At 30.2% G+C, this 26,697-nt stretch overlaps 2 protein-coding genes across 2 annotated transcripts; both read right to left on the bottom strand.

Moving 5' to 3' along the window:
- Window positions 1–2,809: 2,809 nt before the first annotated feature.
- Window positions 2,810–11,906, bottom strand: Tfb4 (transcription factor B4). Its single transcript, XM_088231282.1, has 9 exons — window positions 11,745–11,906; window positions 11,487–11,667; window positions 11,304–11,402; window positions 10,627–10,729; window positions 9,080–9,196; window positions 8,231–8,359; window positions 6,565–6,700; window positions 4,997–5,033; window positions 2,810–3,052 (listed from the first exon to the last, which is right to left on the bottom strand). The coding sequence occupies exons 1-9, from the start codon at window positions 11,767–11,769 to the stop codon at window positions 2,989–2,991; spliced, it is 891 nt and encodes a 296-aa protein (XP_088087408.1). The 5' UTR covers window positions 11,770–11,906; the 3' UTR covers window positions 2,810–2,988.
- A 425-nt stretch (window positions 11,907–12,331) lies between these two features.
- Window positions 12,332–25,841, bottom strand: LOC148285027 (cilia- and flagella-associated protein 206). Its single transcript, XM_088231165.1, has 9 exons — window positions 25,592–25,841; window positions 24,338–24,576; window positions 23,626–23,803; window positions 22,060–22,427; window positions 20,124–20,396; window positions 18,456–18,598; window positions 16,122–16,246; window positions 14,991–15,100; window positions 12,332–14,299 (listed from the first exon to the last, which is right to left on the bottom strand). The coding sequence occupies exons 1-9, from the start codon at window positions 25,791–25,793 to the stop codon at window positions 13,970–13,972; spliced, it is 1,968 nt and encodes a 655-aa protein (XP_088087291.1). The 5' UTR covers window positions 25,794–25,841; the 3' UTR covers window positions 12,332–13,969.
- Window positions 25,842–26,697: the final 856 nt, after the last annotated feature.

Here is a 26,697-nt window from a genome sequence, read left to right as displayed (position 1 = left end):
TCTGTTTGATGCTTGTATGCGGTTTCTGGATTATTCTTAATTCTATGAACACAACATTACATACGAATTTGGCTCATTAATTTATTTTCAAATTGTTATAAGAAATGTAAGAATTCTTAAAAAAAAAATTGGGGTTAGAATAAAATTCACATAATTTTCACAGCTACATAATTAATTTAAGTAGAGCAGAGCTACTAATGTCGTAAAATAAATAGACACGTTATTCCTATACTAGATGTATCTAAGAAATAGCAAATGCTGCATTTCCCTTAACAATTTTTTGAAAAAGGTATTTGAGGTGCACGATAAAAGTATTCGGGATTTAGAAAGAAAGAAACTTGCCTCTTAAACATTTTTTTGCCCGATTTTATTATATGATTTAATTTTGCTGGAATGATCACCACCAGTATGAAAATTCTAACTTAGTGAATTAGAATGCAAAGTAAGTCATTTAAAAATGAAGTAATTTCTGTATTTATTTTTATGATATCTGTGGTATTTATTTAAATGATGACATATTATTGAATTAAATGCGTATTTTGCTTTATTATTCATGTAATCTTAATAATTATCATGATAGAGATTGTTACTAAAGATATGAAACATTGATAAAATTATTATTTAAATGTAAGTGATGAAATTGAGTAGTAATTCATTGACAGAAATGCTTTCTAAATGAGCTATAAATAGTATTTTGGATGTTTGTAGCACTAACTTTGTAGTTCATTGTTATATTTTAAGGAATAAATTAAATTACTTTGTTTTATGAACCACTTATTTACTGTCACAACCGACTAGTTTCGGCAACTCACGTTACCCTCTTCAGGGTTATATAATAAATAAATATACATGCGTAAAAAAAACAGTGAACAGTGGTATCGACACCCTCTGTTCACTGTTTCTTTTACGCATGTATATTTAGTTATTATATAACCCTGAAGAGGGCAACGTGAGTTGCCGAAACTAGTCGGTTGTGACAATAAATAAGTGGTTCATAAAACAAAGTAATTTTATTTATTCCTTTAAAATAAAAAGCTTTCAATAGTTCTGTGGCTTGGATCTATAAGGACCAGAGTAATTATTTAGCAATTTTGTGGCATTATAATGAACTGTTAGACATCTTTGATAACAAATAATTATAGAAAACATTACGACACATATGTGTGTGTATAAAATAGTTAAATAAACAAGTTTTTCAACTGACATTGACCCTCTACAAAATGGTGGCAAGACAAATATGATATCTGACATTGGCCCTTTTAGATTCAAGCCACAGAATTTATTAACATTAATAGATTACTTTTGAGATACGTATTTCATAATATGCATCGGTTATCTTCTCTTTCCTCAAATGTGCCCAATGTTTTATAGCTAAAAATGTGTTAATAATAAAATATTTTTTAGAAGCTAATTAAGACTTTTCTAAGAGTGTTTTTTATAACTTAACTTTTTATATTTTTAATCCTTTTAGTTCGACCCTATTTTACATACAGTAAGGTGAGAAATCCCAAGCGATTTTTCAACAAAAAAATTATTAAATTTTCATTGGAAAATATTTTTAAGTCATTCATAGCAACATATTAAATATTTTTATTGATGATTTTTTTTTCTCTTTTATATCTCAGATAATTAATTTATTTATTTCACTGATTTGACAATGCGGAGGTTCTTTGTTTCAGGACCTTTTTGCTGCATGTTTTTTTTCATTGGATGATTTTAAAACAATTAAAATCAATACTAATAACAATAAAAATTAAAACATATGTATAAATTACCAAATATAAAAAGTAACGAGATATAATTAAAATAGACAAAATAATATGTCAAAGAAACAATTCACGCGATATCAAAGGTCATCAATCAAAGGTCTACATTTAATCCATCTGCTCACCATATTCTTATATACATTGCAACAGACAGAGATCTTTATGTCAGGGTCCAACATGTTCAAAAACCTGGGGCTCAATACTGTAAAATGCCTATGAAAAAAGCAGTTCTTCTTTGAGTTACCCTGAAGTTAACACTCGTTACACATTGTGTTTCAATATTTTGTTGGGTTCTATTCTTTTTAAAAACCAAAAGTTAGTTAGAACCGCTCTTGTTGAAAACCAGAAGTTAGTTAGAACTGCCCTGACATGTTAGCCTATCGAGTTTTGGTCAATTAGATTTGCAAGTTACCAAAACATCACGTGCCACTCTAGTATGGTGTTTGACCTTAAAGTTTGGAAAATGTGGTAAAGCAGTTTTAACTGAAAGCTGTTTTAATTGTCAAAATGCGATCTTTCAGGCGAATGTGCCGTAAAACTATGTATGGTAGGCGCACAAATATCGAGATCTGTGAACTATGTAAGGCTGAGACATGCATTATCGACAGAATCAAGAAAGGGGTGCTGCGTTGGTTTGGACATGTAGAGCGAATGGACATTGAAAGAACGGCTAAAAGGATCTATGATGAAAATGTTAATGGCTGCAGAAAATGAGAAAGACATGGCACGATCAAGTCCATCAAATACTTGAAGATGAACATGTCAAGATTAGAAATAATTGGCATGCATGCATGAGAAAATGTATGAATGTAGAGGAAGCGAGGTCTGTATGCAAAGACAGAGTGATGTGACATTCTATTCTCCCTGCCTGTCCCTACGAGGAGAGGGCGTGATGGTTTGTTTGTTTGTTTTTTTTAATTGAGTAAAAGTTTAAGAGAAAAAATTCAATCATAGTAAATCATGGATACATTGCCAAGAAAAGGGTTAAAGATGTTAAAAACATCATACAATGACAAATATGGTAAAATAAAGTAAATATTGCATTTTTACCAATTGAAACTATTTATTATTTTCTGATAAATCATTACCAGAAATTATTGTATCTGGTGAATTTGAAGTTAGAGTTTGACGTAAACATTTACAAAATTATATGTGCTTTTTAGAATCAATACTAGTAAAAAAAAGGTACATGTAAATAGTACAACCATAAAATAAAATTGGATTATGTTTTGAGTTTTTTCTTCTTTGGTTTGATTGGAAGAGCACCACCCATCTTGAAAACAGTACTGAAAACAAAAGTGTGATTAGGTACTATTTATACATAATTAAAAAAATAAGAAATCTTTATAGCTACACATTGTTTTAAAATATTTAGGTTTGAATAAGTGTGGCATTTGCTGTATATAGAAAAAAGCATGTATAAATTAAAATCGTGTTTATTTTCAGTGATATTTGTTTATTAATAATGAAATAGGATAAAGCAAAGTTATTTTTTAAAAACTCAAATTCAGTGATAATAAATAAAAGTTTTACTGTACCGTAACCTGGGGTGAATAGGGACAGGTTTTAATTTAATAAATTTTATAAATCGACCCATTTAAGGAACACATATATTTTTTAATACCTTTTTTTAAATTCCTCTGTACATCACCGTTCACCAATACTACATTTAATCACTACGCACAGAGAAAAAAAATCTCTGTCCGTATTTACTTTACAATGGGGTACATCAATACTAATATTATAATTGCGAAAGTGTGTTTGGGTTCCTTCACGTTTCAACGGAGCGACCAATTGAAATATTTTTTGCACAGGGATAGCTGGAGAGGTGAGAAATAAAACAGGATAATTATTTTTCATCCCGAATTTTTAAAAAAAATACAGTAAAAAAATATTTAATATTTCAATGATGAGCAACATTATTTCAAAATGGAATGTCAAAAATAAAATTCTTTAATTTTCTATAATTGACCTGCATAGTTAGGTTAGTTTGGTTTGCTTTTTATTTTGGTTTTATAGTAGGATTTTGGATTTGTGAACAGAATAATAATGCTACGTCACCATTGACTCGTTATATTAATTTTTTTTTTTAAAGCGATAGAGGACCGGCAATCGATACAAGCTACTTTCTATCTCAAAAAATATGTTTTTTCACCTGGAAATTGATAAACGACAAAATTAATTAGTTAGCTAACTAATTTCTCCCTAATACCATGAAACTCTGTTTCCGAAAATTGATATAAAAATGCAAAAACAAGCCTATTATAGTGTGTTTAAGACAATTATTCACAAAAAAATAATACATTTATACTTTTTTTCAAGAACATCACATGAATTATTTTTTTATTCTATCAATTTACATTGATCGATTTGTCCCATCTCTAACATTTTTGCAAAATGATGTAACCTTGTAAGAACGTCATTAATAATTAGGTTTATTTAAGTTTTTTTTTAGTTTATAGCTGATTTTACACATTTATGTTGATTTATAATATGTCAAGCATTGTATTAAAAAAAATAATTAACATGCCAGATACGAATGATTTTTTGAGACGTTACTACAAAATTGTGTCGTCACTTTTGCTGACAACTTTCATTCTAATCAAGCTATATTTTAAGGACTATAAATAATCAATAATAGAATTTTATATTTTTTTTAGATAATCACAAACATAGGAAGGAGATAATGATTTGTGAAATAAATAAAAAATAAAATGAAAAAAAAAATGCAAATATCACTTAAAAATATAGATAGCAATTTTCATTGATTTCCTAAAACTAGCTTTTAAGTGATACCTGACACTTAAAAATAATCTAATACATTTTTTTGCATACAAACAAAAAATTACCCCTCTGCATAAAATTTTTCTTTGCAATAAGGTAGATTATTTTAATTTTTAATATGATATTTAAAAGATTTATAAGAGAAGTTATATGATGTTACATTTTTCCGGTTAAATTGCAATAGGTCAAACTTAAAAAATTCAAGAATTTTGTTTTGCAACAGTTTGTTGGTGGTATTTCCAGATAAGAAAATGCATCGTATTTTGAAAATAAACATAGATCAAGTTGTAAACTCTAGACAAAATGGAGTAATATGATTTCAAACTTGTTCTTAGTGATTGTCCCCATTCGCGCCAAATTACCGTTATTAAATTAAACAAATTCTCCAGCTGAAACTGGTCTCTACCAGTTTTTTTTGTAAATGTAAGTAAAAAATGGTAACTTACTGGCAGGTTGTGCAGATGGGGCTAAATTTGCAGAAAACTGAAAAAGAAAATTCAATATTATTAATATTTAAAGCATTAACTTTGTGGTCAAACATTTTACTAAATGTTATTAAATATTTGTATATAACCACTTACCGACTTTTCTGTCTATCGGTTTCAAGACGTAGTCGTGTCTTCGTCAGGACACCAATTAAACATTGGTTTTACAATATACAAATATTCAATAACATTTATTAAGAAAATTCAAGATTGTTGGTAAAAAAAAAAAATAGGTAAATTAAATTTAAAATTCATCTTCCAGCGTCGAAAATGTCGCAAAAGCGATGATACCGGTCACCGGTTATTCCAAATTTGTGGGTTAAAGTAACACTCGTCATTTATTTCTATAATAAAAAAATAAAAATCAGTAGAATTAAAACAAGGCAGCAAAACGAGATCATTATTTATTCATTTTCTTACAAGTGTACATTTTTATCTGTCTGTGTACGGGCGGATGAAGAATACAGTTCTGTGTGTGAAATAGATCCAGAATCCTGGACAAGTGTTTTTGACTCGAAGGCTACAATCAGGTAAAAATCCTAATAAAAGAAATTGAGTTGAGAAAAGCCCACCTCGTAGGTTGAGCCTGACCTTGAGGTCCTTGGTTCAATTCTTGGGACAGTCAACATGAAATATCGTCGGTGATACTGCAATACCGCGTAACCTATTTTTTTTTCAAAAATGTTTTACTGCAATAAATTCGTTATAGGGGCTAAGAGCTGTTTGTTTTAAATTATTGCTATTTTTACTCTAAATAATGATATTTTTTCTATTCAAATACATTTTTAATATAAAACTTCATAAAAGTATATAATTTACAAAACTTAAATTCATACAATTGTTATTACTCTATACTTAAATTATTTTAATTTAAACTCTTTTATTCCCATAGTTATATAAAATCATGATTTTCAACCCCTGCCTGCACTTGTATATTACATAAAATTTTGTTTAGTCTCCCACCAGTCTGACAATGTTGGTCACAACAAAACCCGGTCACTGGTAAAAATTATAAATAAAAGTGGAATAAAACTTTATCCATAGTTTTATTATTATTATTATTAAAATGCAGTTCCACCAAGAAATATCAGTAGAAAAACTCAATCTTTATCTATTAAAATTGCAAATAATATACTAACATGAGCTTTTTAAGTTCCCTGCCAAAAAGAATCATTGATAGTTACGCTATTGCAGATCACTGATGATACTCGTTTATAAGGTGCTTTTACACTACAATATTTCACTGTCCCTAGATTGGCACCAGAAGCATAAGACTGATCACCTTACCTTCCCGTAACACATGATCTACACTGCATGTACTTTTCAAATGCTGTGTCCTATGCACCACTAGGTGCAGATTAGGGTTTGATCATGATGATACATTTTTAAATCATTGCATATTTCAGATTAATAAACAAAACATATGCTATATGAGATGCTAATCATTATATTGTTTTTTTTATGTCAAAAGTTAAAGCCAACATAACAGGTATCTCCAAATACATATGTTGAACTGTGTTATAACTTACCACTGAGACAAACAGAACAGACGAAGCCAATAGTAATAAGCTCCCTGTGGCAGAAACATGCAGCTCTGTAGTCCACTCTACCAGCCGGTGGTAGAACTAACTTCTTCCTAACGGGACCTTCGGGAAGGAATACCCACTGGAAAAAAAAAACATTTTCAAATAAAGACTTGACTGTTTAAAGCCGCTCATTTCGATCGTTCAGTTCATTAGTAAACATGTAAAAAAAATAATTAACTTAGGTTTGCATTCTGTAAAATTTCCCTCTGTATCTGACTCACTGCTCAATTAATTGAATAATGATTTTTCAAACGGTTCTACATCAAAACTTATGAATATCAAAGTAAGAATGTTATTGTAATCACAATATTATAAGCTAGATAACCAGCAAGAAAATTTGTTCGCCAACTGTCACTAAGTCCACAGCAGCTTTAAAATTACATTTTTTTCTCAAAATGCCGTCAAAAATTATTATTATTCTAAGCATTTTGATGATAGAAAATTACCTATAGTCCTTAAAATATACCTTGATTAGAATGACAGCTGTCAAACTGATTTCATTAGTGATGGGAAATTACTGATCACTGATCAAATCGATTTTATCAGTTATTTCATGCAATCATGAAACTATGTTTCCGAAAATTGATATAAAAAACGCAAAAACAAGCCTATTATAGTGTGTTTAACACAATTATTCACCAAAAAATGAGACATTTATACCCTTGTCATGAACAACATCAAATGAATTATATTTTTATTCGATCGATTTGTCCCATCTCTAACGTTTTAGCAAAATGATGGAACCTTGTAAGAACGTCTTTAATAATTAGGTTAAGTTTAGTTTTTTTTTAGTTTTAAAGCTGATTTTATATATTAATGTTTATTTATGTTTCAAGCGTTGTATTAAAAAAATAAATTAACACACCAAATACAAATGATTTTTCGTGTGTCAATATAAATAACTCCTTTGACGTTACTACAAAGTTATGTCGTCACTTTTTCTGAAAACTCTCATTCTAATCATGTTACATTTTAAGGACTATAAGTGTATTTAATTGATCTGATTGCATGACTTGGGTCAAAAGCACTTTGACATATCATTAAAAAAAATTACTTGGTGTGATAAAAACAGACAAAACATGAATAACTGTTTTTTTCAAAACATTTTTTTCAACTTGGGCAACTTTGAAAAATCACTCTTCAATTAGGAAGTACAGTAGTTTTTTTAATTTGTTAAGAGACTATCAATTTAAGTAGAATCAAAATTCTTTTATAGTACTTTTACGTATTGTATTATCAGCGCTATGATTTTTCAAAGTTTTGCAATTTTGAAATTACTCCGTCAGTGACGTCATAAGTTCTCTACGGTGAGTTCTGCTGATTGCTGAACTGGCTTCCTGTAAAGCACAAGAACTCATGACGTCATTCAAAGTAGTCTATTATTGTTAAAACCATTTTTAAATACTCTAATTTTTACCGCATGCAAGAAAATATTTAAGATACAGCGTGCAAGAAAATATAAATATTTTTTATATCCAATTTCCCATAGCACTTAACATCCTCATTGCAAAAACCACATAAAAGAAAAGCTGAAAAACTTTTACAGAATTTAATGGTTATATCGCTTAGGTCATTCTTTGTATGGAAAATAATATAGACGCTTTCTTACAAGTAAATATTGTAGCAGACCTTCCAGTGCAGGGATTTTTAAATACAGTCCTCCCGTTATGTCACATCCCTGCTGCAGTAAGCTAAGATGCTTATCCAAAGAGCAAACATCAATAAGGACTTGTTGTTTCTGGAAAACATAAATACTTTTTATTAAAAAATATTTCATAGATATAAACAAAGTGTCTAATCATGTCAATAAAGTTCAAATAGCTTTCGATACAGACTCTGCAATTCCAGAGAAATTAAATAGCAGAATAGGGTCTTTTCAGGTTACTTATTATAATTATTTATAAATAAACAAAAAATTACGATGGTAACGGTATTATTTTTTCTGTGCGACGTCGGATAAAGTGAAACAAATACGCATGTTTTTTTAAATTTTTTAAATGCGTTTTTATGATCCAAATATTTCAATTTTAAAGCCATTTAAAAAAAAAACATAATTTACTGTTAGAAAATGGAAATTAAGTTGAGAGAGGGGTTCGAACCTCGGACCTCTGATACGTGAGTCCGCAACAGTAGCCACGGGACCACAACCTGAGAACAAGATGTTTCGCGCCCTATGGGACAAATGGCACGGATTGGGTTACTGTACCAAACGTGTACCCAATGATTGTTAGAAGCGCACTCAGCGGGCATGATGTGTGATATCAAAGTGAAGTGATGCTAACTGCGAGCCATTTTGTATGTTCTTATTTTTTAATCTGAAAATTATGAATGAATCTTGTTTTTTTACACATTTATAATTATGTGATTAGAATCGTAAAAATTAGCTACAAATATATAATATATTTTCAACATTATTCCTGATTTGTGAAAATATTATATTATATAATCAAATAATCACCTGAGCTGTGAAGAAAACATTCATATAGTTGATATATTGAGCTGCAGTATCACTACTGCCTGTGATCACAAGTACTCTACTGTTTTGCCGGTGTCCAGGAGGTAATTGGCGTTTCATCTGGAATAATTTATCATTTTAATAAGGGATACAGGAAGGATATAAAGGATGGATGTCAATTTTTATGTGTTTTAAAGTAATGACGGCATTCCACAAGATCTACATTTATGTTAAATAAAATTTGACATTAAGGCTGTACTTTCCAAGATACCTGAACAAGAAAACATGCATAGAGGCGATAAAGGATGGATTACAGTTAACTACTGGAAATAAAGTGATAACTTAATATTATTGAAAACTATTTTATATGATATAAAACAGTATAGGCTATTTAAATTATACAGATTATTTTATGATAGTAAATTTATTTATATGTCTAAGAGGTTTGAATACTTAAAATCATATTCAGTGCAATTTTTTTAATCTTATTTCAATTATGGGCTATTTATTTAATTTACGGTTCAGTAAATGTTTGACAATGTTTAACGTAACCATAAAAGTATAATACAAATTTATTACAGAAATAAAAGATGAGTGGCAATTACAAATACATTTAATTTTATAATGAAGATATCAGTCTCAAAGATGTTGCAAAAGCGATGAAACTGGTCACTGGTTATTTCAAATTTGTGGATTCATGTATCACTCCACCCGCCTTTTTTTTTCTATAAATATAAAATAAATATTTTATGCCGACCCGACCAGAAGTCGAACCTGAGACCTCAAGCATTGTAGGTCATTGGGCGGGTAGTAGTTTATTTTAATACGCCAATCCAAAAGATTTGATAAATAAATCAGATGCTGATAGCATCAATTCAACTAATTCAATAATTCAACCTCCGTGGTGTAGTGGTCAAGACGCTTGACTCGCGCACGGAAGGTTCCGGGTTCGATTCCCGGTGAGAACACAAAATATAAAATGTGATTTTTCTCAAGCCTGGTTATTCTGTAATGTAATTCACCACTGTAATTGGGCCTCCTGGCCTGTTGTGGTGCAAAAAAAATGAAATGAAATGAAATGAAATGAAAAAACTAAATATAATTATTTAATATTCAACTTGTGAATTTAAATCATTTCCAATATTCGAAGCTAAACTCCAGAATAAGTAAAACTTGGTAACTGCGGTTTCTAAATAATGTTCACTGCTTGAAAGCTAAATCGAGAATGAATAAATTGAAAATGTTCTAATGTTGCATTGTATCAGAACAACAAGTTTTTAGTTGGTAAATTTAATTCTAAGAAAAGGTGTACATCTGCTATGTAGAATAATTATCTACCTGCGGGTAGATTTTATGTTGCAAAAAGGCGTCTCCCTCATGTGAGAAATTGTAATACAACAATTTAAAAATATAACCTTCATTTCAGATTGCACAAAATAAAATTTTCAAGTACAGTAGGCATTGCGCCAAAAAGCACAGGTGTTAAAAAAAATCTTTGAAATTTTTTATTAAAAATAAATACTAATAAAATAAATAAGTCAATAAATTACCCTAGCAATGTAACAGAGAGCCATGGCAATAGTTCCTGCTAGCAAAGATTCTCCTGGTGTAGAATCTGCTTTATCTTCATACATCCGAACTAGTTCGCCTAATCTACAATAATTAAGAAAAAATCAATTAAATGTTTATGATGGTGAAAATATATTTTAAAAAATTATGAGATTAAAACCAAGAGAATAAAAATTACAATTATTTACAAAAATAATTGACCACTTAAACAATTGTTTTAGGAAACATTGAAAAAATATATATTTATTGGAATAACTAGCAAAGCCTCTATTTCAGAGACTCATCAGCAGGTGGGAAAGAGGATATGGAAGTGAGTTATGAAAAATACACCACAACACCCAGACCAATTGAGGATCGTTTTTTCAAAAGACGATATTCACCACACGTGGCAATTTGTTTTTCTTATATAAATATTTAAAGCCAGTATCGAGATGCATCGATTACCTGAAAAAAAACTCAACACTCTGGGGGAAATCGAACCCGCGATGCCAGTTTTATAGTTGATCATGTACCCAACTATGCCACAGTGCCTGTTATGCTATTGCGTTATAGTGTTATTACATACCAAATCACAGTTCCTTTAAATACTGCCCAAAATATTAAACAACGTATTGATTATGATTCGGTATGAATATATATATATAAAAACAGAGCATACCTTTGTTTAACTGTTTTTTCTACTAAAGTAAACATTTCATATTGTCCATCGATTTGCCTTATATCGAGAGGCTTCCCTGGGCTTGGAAACATATATTCGCTGAAAAACAAAAGAAATACGTCTAATAACTCACAAACATAGGATATTTCGGAATTAAAAACATAACCTTAAAAAGGCCGCTACCTTTTGTGTTGATGGCATCCTAATATAGCGATATTATTTTGAGCTTTTTGCATCAAATGAGAATTCGCAAAAGCGATTACGGAATCAAGGCAGTGCACTAGCAATCTTGGCTTGTCTTGTATAAAATTTTGGTAAGGATTTGTATCAATGACGATCACAAGTAAACTCGATTCGGAACTCGCTGAAAATAAACAAACCTTTAGAAATCCAATAAATAAATAAAAACGATAGCGATGCCATAATAAATTCAGAAATTACAGTCAGATTTTTCGGACGTAGTCATATTAAAGGTCTTTTTAATATTAATACTTATTTGCTTATTTCATTAAGACTGTTTTGAAGTTTTGAGTTTTGACTTCACCAGAGAATGGCTTGACGTTCTCAAATATTTTGTTCGTTTGACAATTGATCTTTGTCTATGCATTTTGTTACAGTGTCGTTCCATAAAAACATAACCGATCAAAAACTGTTTCTGATCAAACTTTTGTTTGGAAAACAACTTTGCCAAAAAAAAAATAAATGTTTTTTTACATTATTAATAAAACATTTCATATTATTAATAAAACATTTTTTGAATCAGATTTTTATTTGATGAAAAGACGCAATAACAATTATGCAATGTACAAATCATAAATTAAAGTATAAAAAAACACACAAAGTAGCAAAAATATTTTTTTAATAAAAAGTTAAACATACCTAACTTAAAAATTTGAAAATTCTAAAAAAATATGTACATAAATGCAAATTCAAATTCGAAAAATAGACTTGTAAGTATGATGGTATATATATATTTTTAAATTCACATGCAGGTAGGATCAATCAATTCTATTTTGAATAGAACCTGATGCATTTTAAAATGCTTAGTTTGCATCACTGAAATATTAATATGTGAATCAATTTGAATAAAAAAATATACTAAATGAATAACCACAAAGTTAGTGCTTCAAATATAAACTTTATTTTTTAAAAAAATATACATTTTAGTTCTTCTCTCTGCTATATTCCTCCAGTTGTACATGGGATTTGGTTAAGCGGAATGGCTGCACTCTGTACTTTCTGAAGAGTTTGTCGCAGTCCAGATCTGGGGTGGTATTTCAAACGCTCTCGCAGCTGTATTATCTCGCATATATACATACAAAATACACGAAAAAAACTGTTTTCTCATGCCCCGAGAGCAGTTCAAAATAGCACCCCTGGTTGGTCCAGCAAGTTGGTGATCTTCCTTCCACATTTCCAAGTAGTACAAGTCTTTTTAGACTGTTCCCTTCTCTCCGAGTCAGGTGTCTAAAGAACTAAATATGTGTTTTATAAAACTACAATAATTTTTTTAATATAATTTGAACCCCGGTACTACATATTTATTCTGAAAATGGGTTACAAGATCCAAATGGTAGGTATGCACAAATAAATTATTTATGGTGTAAACCATGCAATTGAAATAATTATTTTTACTATCAATACAAATGTATGTGGCTTTTGTATAGTGGCTAAAACACTTGTCTCCTTCATGAGAAATCTGGACTTGTTTTCTGGTAAGATCATAATAAATAAAATGCGAATTTTCTTAACCCTGGGTGATTTGTATAATTCACCATTGTAATTGGGCCTCTTGGCCTGTTGTGGTGCAAAAAATACATACACAAATGTGTTCTACTATAACCACAATATAAAAATACAATATTTAGTAATTATGCGAGCAATGAGGAAATTCAGTGCTACGGAAAATTAGATATAAAAATGTTTTCTTAAACGTGGTAAAAATTAGAGCATTTAATTGAATTACAAAGTTTCTCAAAAATGTACAAAAAAATTAATAAAAATGAACTGCTTTGAATCGTTACTGGTTCTTGTTAACAACAACCAATCAATTATAGCGTTGTTATATGTTGTGATAGATTTCCAGTTTCTAGACAGCCATTTTTTTCAACATTTAGTGTATTTCGACAGCTACGGGATTTTACTTTTAAATGTCAACTCACCGACGACAACTCATGACGTCACTGGCAATTTTAAAATTATAAATCACAGCGTTGATAATACAATACATGAAAATATGTTTAAAAAAATTAGCTTAGTTTTATATTTATTAACAAATATATGTATTTTTTGAAATTACCACTGAACTTCCTATTTATATTAATACGTCCTATTTATACTATCAAGTCCCAATTCTGGGATTCAATCTCGTTACTGAGATAATCAATTTTTTTTATTATTTTTTTTGTTTATTAAAAGAAATATTTGCATTCTTATGATTTACCCAAATATTTAATTTTGAGGGCCATTTTCAAAGAGTTGTAAATAACTCACTATTAGAAAATAGAAATCAAGTTAGGGTAAAGTAGGATTCGAACCACGGACCTTTGGTCCGTGAGTCCGAGACACTAGCCACAGGACCACAACCCGATTCTAACACGAGACAGGTATAGTAAGGAAATTCGTTCAAGTTTTAGGCTTGTTTCTGAAAATGGTAAGCCTAATGCTTAAGAATGTGATGCTGAAGTGTTGTTTTGGACATTAGTTCCACTTTCATTATTTAGATCAAGCAGTTCTAAAGATGGCAAGGTAGAATTAAAATCTTTTTCTTGACATTTTTTGCCAATGGGTGGTGTCAAGTCAATAACGTGTTCCACATGGTCTTTCTGTCCTCGGAGTCCCCATAAAAAGTTTTTAACAGGTGGTGTTGATGTCGAAGCGTTGGCCATTGTTTGACACATCTTGTCTCGCATATTGTCCGTCTGACAGCCAAATTCCAATCGACCATAACTGTACTGAGTTTGGACTGAATGTGTTTGACATTTAACAATGTTGGCCTGAAAAAAACTAAATTGAAATGAATGCAGAATTGAAAACATATATTTACTAAGTCGATTTAATCATTAACAGTATTTCATACCAAAATCTAGAATATAAATACACTACTGTATTTTTTCCAGAAGTAACTGGCAAAGTTAATATCTATAATAAGTGATAAATATTTATACCTAGTAACTTTTACTAGGTTTTTAATGTTTTTTAAATAAATATTTTAATATTTTTACTACATATTTATAAAAAGCCAAACTAAAATAAATCAATCTAAAATAAATGTTTTTGCATTTCTTGTTTTTTTTCAAAGAAAAAATTCCATTCTTATGATTAACCCAAATATTTAAATTTTGGGGCCACATTCAACGAGTTATAAATAACTCACTATTAGAAAATGGGAATCAAGTTTTGAAGGGTTTGAACCTCTCCTCCCTAACACTAGATATTAATTGAAAATATTTGTTGATGTATTGACAAAAAAAAATCCAGTGAAAGTAGTGTTTTTAGATTTTTTATTTACAGTTTTAATTGTAAAGAATATAATAAGTTGTACTAAAAAGAATAAGGTAACTACTTTGTTAAAAATGATTTGTTATTTGTAAGAGGTCCATTGATTTTTATACATAATAATAAAAGATTATTATTCATTGCCATTGGAAAAATATTATTTCTTTTCAATAATTACTTCACATTTACCAATTGAACTGCTCTTCTTTTGTGTTGCCAAATATTCCAACTGTACTCTTTGTCAATAAAAGTAGGAATGGGGTGTGTTTCAGTTTGTATATCCTTTTCAGCGGTTCTCACTACAAATAATCAATATTATTATTATATAAAGTAGGCACCTAAATATATGCTATTCATACAATTCAATTTACAGTAAAGAGGAGTTAAATATTTTTATTACAAAGAGATGGAGAACATTTTTGAGACATTGGCGATCACCGCAGCAAAAGCTTTCCTGTTGTATTGTCCGAAACAGATCCTCAACTTGTCTTATCCTGGTCCATTCCCCGACGCTGCTCAGCCAAGACATCTGCTTTCGCGCAACTCCTCGTCATCCATCTACCGTGCCTCGGAGTATCAGTTGGAGGAGTCGATATATTTCTCCACATAGTACATGACCTGGACATGAGATCTTTTTCACCTTGATATGCAATAGCCATTCTCCACTGGCTTTGGCTCTCTGAAGTACATCTGCATTATTGAACACATTGGTCTATGGTATACAGGGCATCCTTCGGTGTGACCACATTTCGAATACTTCCAGCTGATTCAATACAAGAGTCCATTAAATACTGATTTATAGTGATTTTATGTCTCAAGGTTCCATATTTTTCAGCAATCTCTTGCAAAACTGTAGTGTGTGAAATTAAACAATTCTATGCTGCTGTTTCAGATCGTTTAATGGACTAAGTGGTTTTTTTCATGTAAGGGATTGTTTAAAAATATAGAACGTGTGACATTACAACACACATAAAGTGTGACATAAGACAATTAGTCACTGCTATAAATCTTTTTGTAATGAGTTTTACCTGTCAACCGAAGATATGAAAGTCTTGTATTTACAGGGGTTCTGACATGTCATTAACTGGTTTAAGTTTTCACATTTACACACTGTGTAATATTCACTTTGCCTATGTTTGTAAAGTAATAAAGCATTGAGATTTCTTTTGTGAACATTTAAAAGTATTTTTGGGCATTTCCATTAGGTGAAATAATAGTCAGATGAATCTCACAGACACCAATAAAGGTTTCAGCTGTTTTAATCAGTATTTATTTTGGAAATAGACCTTGAAAAAAGTAAATTGACAAGAAATAAAGTACCTGCACTTGGAGATTTTATCACCAAAGGCATCACATTACGAACTGCATAAATATCATCATAAAGTTGTAAGAAATTGATTAGCTCCACGTTGTTTCTAACGAAATTCAGAACTTCTTTTATGTACCTAGAAATGATATTTAAACACCACTTTTTAACATGATTGTTACAACAGCCACAAGTAGAATATTAAAAAAAAATATAATTAATGAAATAGTGACATTTTTGCTAATATAATTTCATTGACCAGTACCCAGCTTCATAGCTCTCATCTCGACCCTCACGACTATCGTTAGTTGTCTTTGAACCATCTATTTAAATATATAATAAACCTATGCTTATATCTGCATGACAGAACATTTCCAATTAGTGTGCCTGCCAACACAACTGAAATTTGTGTTAAAAATTCAAACACACTGTAATTGACTATAAAATTATACGGAAGTCATGATGATTTTTAGGTGTAAACGGATTGTGTGTTCGTTGTACTCGATAGAAAATCATTTAACAGGAATGATCATCAGCCTTGTTAAATTTGAGAAAGTAATTAGTTTTGTAATCAATTTTCCTTCGATTTTAGTTTTTTATTGAATATAAGTTTGATGAAATCCTAATTGGTTAATTATGTAAGAAATACAGTTTTGTATGAAGAACACTTAATTATGAAATAGGATGTAATATAATAAAGGAAAATACACATTTGGAGGGTACTATTAATTCTATGGGTATATGGCTCGTTAACAAATAATGAATTTTACAGGAAAGCAAAAAGAAAATAAAAACCTTATATGTGAGATACCTGGGTTCATATATTTAATGAAATCGGATTTCATTTAATGTTAAATATATTTTTAGTCAATGAAAAAAATTAACATTTCAACTTTTAAAAAAACCCTTTTATTACTGTTTTTTGCCAACCATATTTTTTTTCTTCAGAAAAGGAGCCACATTTGAATATAGTTATGCAAAGAGCCAGTCCACAATTTTGAGAAAATTAGATATTGGTGTTATCGAATTCAGGAAGGTCAATTCTATGTTCTGTTTAGAACAGCCAGGCCGCTTTCAAGCAAAAAACTATAATAATCACCTCCTGAAAATTTCATGATGCAAAAATGTCATGAAAATTAATGTCACCTCATACATTCAGAGTCTGTATGAGGTTTTATTCAATATTAAATCTGGCTGTCATTAAAATCATTAAATCTGGTGGTATACATAATTTTTTATAAAAACACGCACGCGTTATTTATCATTTGCCGAAGTAAAAAACATTTCAACTTTTGTGGAGATTTGATTATTTACTCTTTTCAGAAAAGTCCTATTATCTCAATTACACTTTTCTATGGCTGGCTGCTTTCTGTATAACTACGTTCATTTGATGAGTTTTTAATTTATATGTATGGCTGGTGCCATAAAAACAAAACCTATTAAAAAAATATATGTAAAAACATAAAATAGAGAAAAACAAAATAAAATTTAAAGGTCTAGAATGTATAGATCCAGGCATAAAATTATAATATACAATTCTAATTCAGGCTAATCAAAAAATATAACGAGCTAATTTTTTACGTGTAATATTAATTTATCAGCTGATCATTTGAAATTGTAATAATATTTTTAATTGAAAAAGAATATATAGGTTAATTAGACTGACCAAGAAAGTTCACTAAATAATTTGAAGTAGAATCCACAAAATGAGAGAATCCCAGTCAGAATAAAATGTGATAGAATTATATGGTACAGTCTGCTCAACAAAATAAAAAATATAATATTGTAAACTCTAAAAAGCTTAACCTAACCTAACTTACTACACATATCGTGAATGTTCTCTTTCCAAACAATGAGGAAGTTCAGTGTTTTTCTATATTTTTTTACTTGTTAATAGACTATCAAACTAAGCGAAAAAATATATTTTTGTATTTTCATGTATTGTATTATCAGTGTTATGATTTTGAAGAGCGTTGTGATTTTGGAATTACTCCGCTTGTAATGTCTCAAGTTCTCTAAGGTGAGTTTTCCTGATAGGTGGTTTGGCTTCCCGGTAACCAGAAATGTATAATATTTGGTTGATTTTGGAGAATTAGTGTTGTCATTCAAAGTAGACTTTTTTATGTATTTTTGAGAAACATCACAATACAACTAAATGCTCTAATTTTTATCATGCGTAAGTAAACATTATTTACATTAAATTTCCTGTTGCACTGAACTTCATCATTACCTACCTAAAAACACATTAATATAATTGTACCAGCAACAATGCCTGTCTTTGTTATTTTTATTATAATTGATTAAGTAATTTATTTATTCTACAAAAAAACTATATGAATGAAACTTGCCTTTCAGGATTCAACCCAAAATACTTTCCGTGATCGACTGAACAAAAGACATAGTTTTTTTCTGTCCAACTGCATATTCCTAACTTTGGATTGGCTGGAATTAATGCACCAACGCATAGGCAGAGCGCACAAAATCCCAAATACTAAAAATAAAACATATGCATTGTTAAATTTAAAGCCTATTTAGTTTACATAATGGACCGGGTTCAATTGCATCTAGCACCCCGTCACTTACTGAAAAGGGACAGGTGACATGTTATTCTCCCCTTCCTTGTAAGCAAGTGTCTGGTTCTTGTTGCAAATTGAACTACATGGATACATAAATATACAAAAATAAGAAACAAAAAGAAAAAATCAAATTAATCATTATGTCCTCAATTAAATATGTATTTAGAATACAGGATTTGATTATCAATGGGGATAAATAAAACGATGTAAATGATCACTCTATTGGTTTGCAAGCAGCTGCACAGTAGTTGCTAGTGAATTTGAAGAATAATTAGTATTATTATGTTGACTGTGAAACAAAACATTAAGACTGGTTAATGCTCAGAGTAATAAGGCGCTATCACTGTAGAGCTGCCCATATGGACAGAAATCATTCTGGAATTATAATTCACGAAGTTAGCTATAGTTTACAGCAAAGCAATTGGCCGTAGGTACTCAAGTCATTATTACTCTGAGGGTTATTTTAAGTAGGATTTGAAAATTTATAAAACTTTACAGTTCAGAGCCATCCATTATATCATTTAATAACTTAAATAAGAATAAAAAGAAAATTGTAATGGAAGATTTAAATTATTTATCAGGGATTCATAATTAATTTCAGACACAGTTAGACCATTGACGAATTGACTCAGCAAATATTCTGCCGTGATAAAAGGCATTTTTTGGTAAAAAATCATAAAATGAGTAAAAAACATGGTAATGTTCTACAAATAATTTCAAACAATTTGATCTATGGCAATGAGCAGTAAAAAAAATATTTCAGTGTGAAAAACGATATAATGTTTTTTATTTTTTTTTAGTTTTTTAAGCAATAACATAATATTATGAGATCCAAAAGTAAAATGACGCACAATGAGAGAATCTGAAAAAAAAAATAGCTTTTGAAATGTGGTCTTTGCGGCGAATACTGCAGATTCCGTGAACAGCTATGCATACAAATATATCTATACTCTAGGAACTAGACATAAGAGAAAGACGAACATCCATGACCGAGAAAAGAATCCTGTAGTTCTTTGGACATATTTTAGGTTTCCTTAAATAAAATCATCATATAACATGACAAAAAAAACACTTAAGAAAATCATCATTGCATCATCAAAAGTATCATTGGTTGATTTAGAAAAACTTGTGATGTCATTTAAAGAAGTTCATAAATATTATTTTTTTCATACATTTTAGAAAAACTTCGCTGTACAATTAAATGCCCTAATTTTTACCGCATGTATAAAACACATTTTTTGTATACAATTTTCCCGTAGTGCTGGACTTCTTCATTCCAAAACCAAATACCATTATTTATATAATGCATTGTTAAAGCAAAGTTTAAAAAAAAAAGGTTTTTGTATCATAATATTTTTAAACCGTGTAAGGTTCTGGTGTATTTCGTTATTGTGTTGTCTACAAATAACTGAAAAGTTAAAGTAAATATTATTTTATGACCTGTAATATTATCCCATCAGATTCTTCCGAATTGTGCGAAATGACTGTGCATTTGTTGATTCTTTTGTCTATTTTAACATTTTCTGTTTGTGATATTCTTTCTGCATCAGAAACAACAGGTCTATCGTTAAGTAAGGAGTTGATTATCTCATGAGGAATCTGCAACTTTTCGTGCCACGTGTCTAAATTCCACATCACATCATTGATTGTTGAAATTATGAACATGTCGTTTTGCATCAGTTGCCAATGAAGCCACAGTTGTACAAAATATGGCTGAAATGACACCAATATACATTCGCATTAATAAAGTATAATTTATGATATAAGCCATTGACAACACATGAAGAAAAATAAGCACAAGAAATTGAACAAACTGAACATAAATATATGTTGCAAAGACAAACAAGGACAATAAAATAAAGTTCATTTAAAATACATGATCTGCATATTAAAAGACATTGAGCTAAGACATGCCTTCTTCATCCCACACTGTCTTTAGTAACAAAGATATCTATCCCAAAGAACTCTTAGTTGTCCAATGAATTTAACACGTGCTGGACATTGAGGCATAAAAATCAAAGTTGCTCTTAAAAGATTTGATAAATAGCAAATTTTGGCATCTGGTAACACTTATAGCATTGAGTATTTTGAAAATGCATGTAAGGTCTATCTCCGTTCTACATTTCTCTAATGAAGACAGATTATGAGAGGTCTCTATTTCAGCATACGAATAACAACTAAAACATGCAATGGAATCATTATGAATTGCTATATTGACAAATTAAACTGATATTAATTTGTAGTTAAATATACTATTTAAGTACACATTTACATCATGTACTTTCCTTATCATTATTTATGTTGAAGAATATAGTTCTGTGGGTGAAATAAAAGCATAACCCTGGAGGAGAATTTTTGACTTGATGGAAAAAAATTCTAAAACAGGAAATCAAGCGAAGATAAATTCGCCTCATAGTGTAGTGGTTGACACCTTCGGCAACTTCAATTGAGGTCTCGGGTTCAATCGCTGGGAAGGACTGACATTAAATATTATTTTTTTAATGTGGTGTTTCGCTGAAGTATTTCACTGTCCCTGAAATATTTCTTTTAAGACCAATCTCCTTACCTTCATATTATAACATACGATCAAGTTAGACGGTATTTAGAGAACCAATGCAGAAATTATAAAGGGAAAAGTCATTATTATTATCGATTTCCAGTAATCCAGCAGTTCTCCGGTCCGATATCTGCTGGATTACCGAGAGACTATGGTTTATTATTTTATCGTATTTTCTCTGCATAAATTAAAAATATTTTTCTTAAGTGTTTCTGTATTATATTTTTCAATTGTGGTACATATTTTATGGTGTTTTCATTATTATATTTATTTATATATATTTTTATCGATGTTCTCCATATTATTACTTACAGTTTTTGTATATTTTTTTAGCATATATATATATATATAAATATATATTTTTAAATCTAAATATTGCTATGTTATAGGTTATAGGTTAATTTGTAACGCACCATTATGACCCAAAGAGAGACTCCCAAACGGATTATCTAGTTAGGTATAAACTTACTATTTAGTAATGTTTTATGTGCCAGGCTGCTATTTATACGTTTATATACAAGGAAATTAGAAATGAATGCGAAGCTGTAATTATTATGAGTAAAATTTAGAATAAAAACATTAATTTTTCAACAATTTTGATTTGAAAGGAAAAGTTATTGATAGATTCATAAATAATACTATGTAGGTATTTAGAGGAAAAAGTAATGTTTCAGATATTTCATAAATTTACATTATGATGCATCTTCAAGTGACAAAGCTCATTCATTCATGCAGTGTAGACAGTGTAGACGGTGAAATAATAATTAGTGAAAAAGGTAGTGATATAATTTATGATTAGTCTTAAGGAAAAATACTCACAAACACTTGATCTGCTGGTACGGCAGTTCTATATCGAACCAAAGTATGCAAATCATAAAGCTGTACAGCAAATTTCAAAATTAATTCTTTGTTGTCCACTCTTACTTTGTCCATATCGTTGATTAGTTTTCTTACAAACACTTCATATTGCCTGTACAGAGTGAGAACCTTAGAAATCTTGTTGAATTCTTCAATGGTTACATTTATTTCCTCGGGAATTTCAATTTCGATATTCTTATTGATTTGGAAAACAATTATATAGGCGTCAATGGATGTTGTTAAAAGATTAACACGCTCCATTATGCGAATCAAACAGTGAGACAGTGCTAAACTTGTGGCTTCTACAGCATCAGGGAGAGCTGTTGCAACTGAAAATGTATGAAATAACATAAGAATAGGTAAAGAATGCCGAAGGGCTTACTCAACATTTGACAATCATCAAACTGCAACGAACGTTGCGAGTTGCTACCAGATATGCTCGATTTTTGACATTCATAAATTATGACAGACGAATAATTACAAGATGAAAAAAGAGATTGCTTATCTCCTTATTGTACTACACCTAAAATAACATTGTGTAAACTCTAGTATTTATCCCGTAGCACTCTGTAAAAAGGTCTTTCAGTCAAAAATAATTCAATTTAATAACTATTATGAAATTTTAAATCATCAACCCTTACTGCTTTTTTATGAATACATTTAACCTTCCTGAGCCTGAAGGTGAAAAATATTTGTGAGTTCCCAAGGGGATACTAGGAATAATAAAGCTAAAATTTTACAAACTTAGACTTAGACTTCAAAAAAAAAATTTAAGGCATTATGATTGTCATGGTAATGTTTATAAAACTGTTTCATAATATTTAGAGTTCATAAAATTCATTTTTTTTTTTTCATAAAATACTGTTGCGAAAGGATACTATACGGCATTGCGGTTCTCTCTCTGCCATATATTGAACAACACTAATCGAAAATCTCGTTAAGTTTTAGCGCGCAGATGTATGCGGGGAGTTGGGAGCAGGAATGCATGTAAAATGTAAAGAACAAAATTCAGTTTTTTGGGGTTATGGCTCGAAATTGGCACCCAAATAACAAAATGTACACATGCTAGCATACCAAATATTTCATAGATTATTAAATGGTAAAGTGATGAGCTGTAATGTTTTCTGTTTGCATGGGGGGAAAGCGAAGACAGATGTGAATTTTTATTGAAAAATTCGTCAGAAAATTATTATAATAATTTTGATACATTCTTAACATTACGGGATAGGATTATGCAAAAAATGTATGAATTTGATGAATAACAAAAAGTTTTTCAAAAAGTATGCTATCTAGAGGATCATAGATACCCCCTTCGGATCCGGTAGGGTTAATTTTATAGTAATAATACCAGTCTCGTTGCAAAACTATGGAAAGGGATATTCCAATTTTGTGGATTTAAATATCACTAGCCGTTCTTGTCTTTAATAAATTCCAATGAACTTCCACCAAGAATTTTTACTAATAAAATTATCGAGTTTTTTAAATCTTGGACAATAACAACAAATAATTAATTATGGATGATCTTACGTTCCGCAATGCTTTCACCACCTTTACCACAGTCCTTGTTGAATATTCTTATTCCAGAAACATATCCCAGTAACTCTTGAAGTTGACTTTCTTTCTCATTTTTACTCAGCTGTGAAAATTTTCTTAAATCCTCCTTTGTAAAAACACTATTTAACGCTGCGGTACCTTCACGTAAAACCTGGAAATTTTTCACACAAGAAAAATATCAGTAACTTTGCTAATAAGGAACTTCAGCCCTACGGGAAATTGGATACAAAAAATGTTTTCTTACGCGGGGTAAAAATTAGAGCATTCTTGAAAATGTACAGAAAAAATAATAAAAAATATTTTGATAAAACGCACTACTTTAAATGACGTCACTGGTTCATGTGAATCAACCTATGATCTGAGAGCTATGGAAGATTTTCGGTCTGCTTGTCGCTTCTGGACCAATGGGAAGTGAATGAGAATAAGCGGAAATGAACCTCTGACGTTACACGCGGAGTTATTTCACAAATACAAAACTTTGAAAAATCGTAGCGCCGATAATGCGATATATAAAAATTAAAAAATTTTTTTTTTGACTTAGTTTAACAGTCTATTAACAAATAAAAAAAAAATTAAAAAACTGCTGAACTTCCTCATTATGATGATTCTGCCAGGTGAAAAATTAATTTACTAATTATAAAAAATAGGTACCTATTATAAAAAGGATTGATAAATATGCACGAACCTGTATGTTCCCCGGATTTCCCAGTCCCGATTTCAAAACCAGATAAATAGATATTCGTCGAAGTAACTTCTCTCTTTCATCTTTCGTTTGAGGGTTTGCCTGAGTAATATCTTTCAAAAGAACTTCAGTACATATGCTAATTTTGTTTTGGTTCCTTTTGATGAGATTATCAAATGTATCATAGTTTTTCAAGTAGTAATTTTGCATCATCAAAGTAAGAATCGCCGCATTACTATCTTCTGTTTTGGACAAGTAAATCAGATTAATAAGAAAAACTCTACTTTTAAAAAATTAGATATATTGCTCGCTCAAAGCAACGGTGAGATAAACCAGGAATTTCTGATTTTGAGATACACACACACAAACACACATATGTTTATAAGTAAAAAAATGTTTTAAAGTAATAAAATATTGAAGTTAGATAGTTAAACTGTGTGAAAATACAGTATTCATAATCGACTTCAAATAATTTATTTTTATTTAGTCTTAAAATAGTAGTACAAACATAATACATGAATGTCCTAATATTAACTTATATCTAATTATCATCAAAATAAATCATCATAATTCCCTTTCCGCACGTAATGGTGCTTAGGGAACTGCATTGGTACACCAATCGCAGCGTAGCTTGATTATTTTTGTTACATGAAGGTAAGATGATCAGTCTTACGCTTCAGGTACCAATCCAGAGACTATGAAATATTCTAGTGTGAAAACACCCTTTTCAATAAATATTTCATATCAATCATGTCGGGAATCGAACCCGAGACCTCTTGCTTGCTAGGCATTTACAGGGCTTGTGACCTGTCATGACTCCCACTTACTGTGTGACTCTGATGACTTACTTAATAACTCTCTAAAGGGTGAAATCCAGTCTTTTCTATATAATCATTTGGACAAACTGAAAATACTGTAATCTCAATTATCAATGTGAGGGAACATAATTCTGTATAAAAAAAGATTACAATCAATGTAAAAGTATAAATAAATTCGGTATTTAACAGATTTTTTAACACGGTACTGCATGGAACGCATCCACTGTATTAAAAGAAGTTCTGATAAATGTAATTTTTTTTTTTTTAAATGATGTAATGGAAATTAAAAACAAAATGCTGTGAGCGGAGAACCTGTTTTTAAAAATGATTAATACACAACACAAAAGAAATATAACAAAAAATTAGTACATATCTTATGAAAAAGGACGAAAAAATATTCAGGGAAATATATATTTTCTTAAAATACATGACTGTTCACCTGATGCAGTTTTAATACAAGACAGAACTAAATCCTTGAAGTCGTTTTTTAAGACGTTATCAGACTTATTATTTTTTCCCGATTCTGGATTTAGTGCAGTGAGGTGAATGAAGTACTTTAAAAAATCTTCATCAGCTTCCGAATTTTCAAGAGACACCTCATTCAGAATACTGGATATGTTTAATTCAATATTGTCCGACATGATGATAAATTTTCAAGACGAAATTAAGAAATTACAAATTTGAGTTGATTTGAGTGATAGATTCAACAAACAGTTTGACATGGAAACAATCATTAGAAAAAAGTTGTTATAGCAACCAGGGGGGGATTTTTGTTGGACAGTGGCATAATTAATCACGAATTTCTAAGTACATAACTGTTAATAGATTTTTGTAAGATGAGGAATAGAGGAAGTTTGGATGGGCAAACACAAAACTGTCAGTGGGAAACTCAGCCCATGGTGTTTTGAATAGGCATAACATCGCCATTATACAAATTATGTATTTTCTTTATCACAATAGGTAAACTTTTGTTGATTATTTGACTGCTAAGTTTTGGGTTGCTATTCTGAATCCTCTCGTGGGAGTTAATTTATGGATTTGTATTTTTTGTATGTGACTACACTTTTCTTCGTATATTGCTACACTGATGATCAAATGTCAAATGACATCAAATAATCATAATAATAAATGACAGTTTTATAATTGACATTTCATAGTTCGACATTATAAAACTGTTTAAAAAAATAAAAAAACTAATACGGTTTGATCAATTCAACTATTAAGTGTTTTGAGGTCCTAAATCTAATAAAGGGTAATCTAATTAAAGCTGTCTGCATGAGCCTCGTGGTGTAATGGTCAGCGCGTTTGCCTACCATGCGAGAGGTCTCGGGTTCGATTCTCGACATGGTTGATATGAAATATTTATTTTAAAGGGTGTTTTCACATCAGAATATTTCATAGTCCCTGGACTGGTACCTGAAGCGTAAGACTGATCATCTTACCTTCATGTAACAAAAAATGATCAAGATACGCTGCGATTGGTATAACAATGGAGTGCCCTATGCACCACTAGGTGCGGAAAGGGAATGAGACTTATGTCTCTGC

This window comes from Micrasema longulum, unplaced genomic scaffold, assembly GCF_059751315.1.
Source record: "Micrasema longulum isolate JH-2025_06_02 unplaced genomic scaffold, ASM5975131v1 h1tg000068l, whole genome shotgun sequence".
Lineage (NCBI taxonomy): Eukaryota > Metazoa > Arthropoda > Insecta > Trichoptera > Brachycentridae > Micrasema > Micrasema longulum.
The sequence above is the reverse complement of the archived record's forward strand: the minus strand, read 5'-3'. Positions and strand labels throughout refer to the sequence as shown.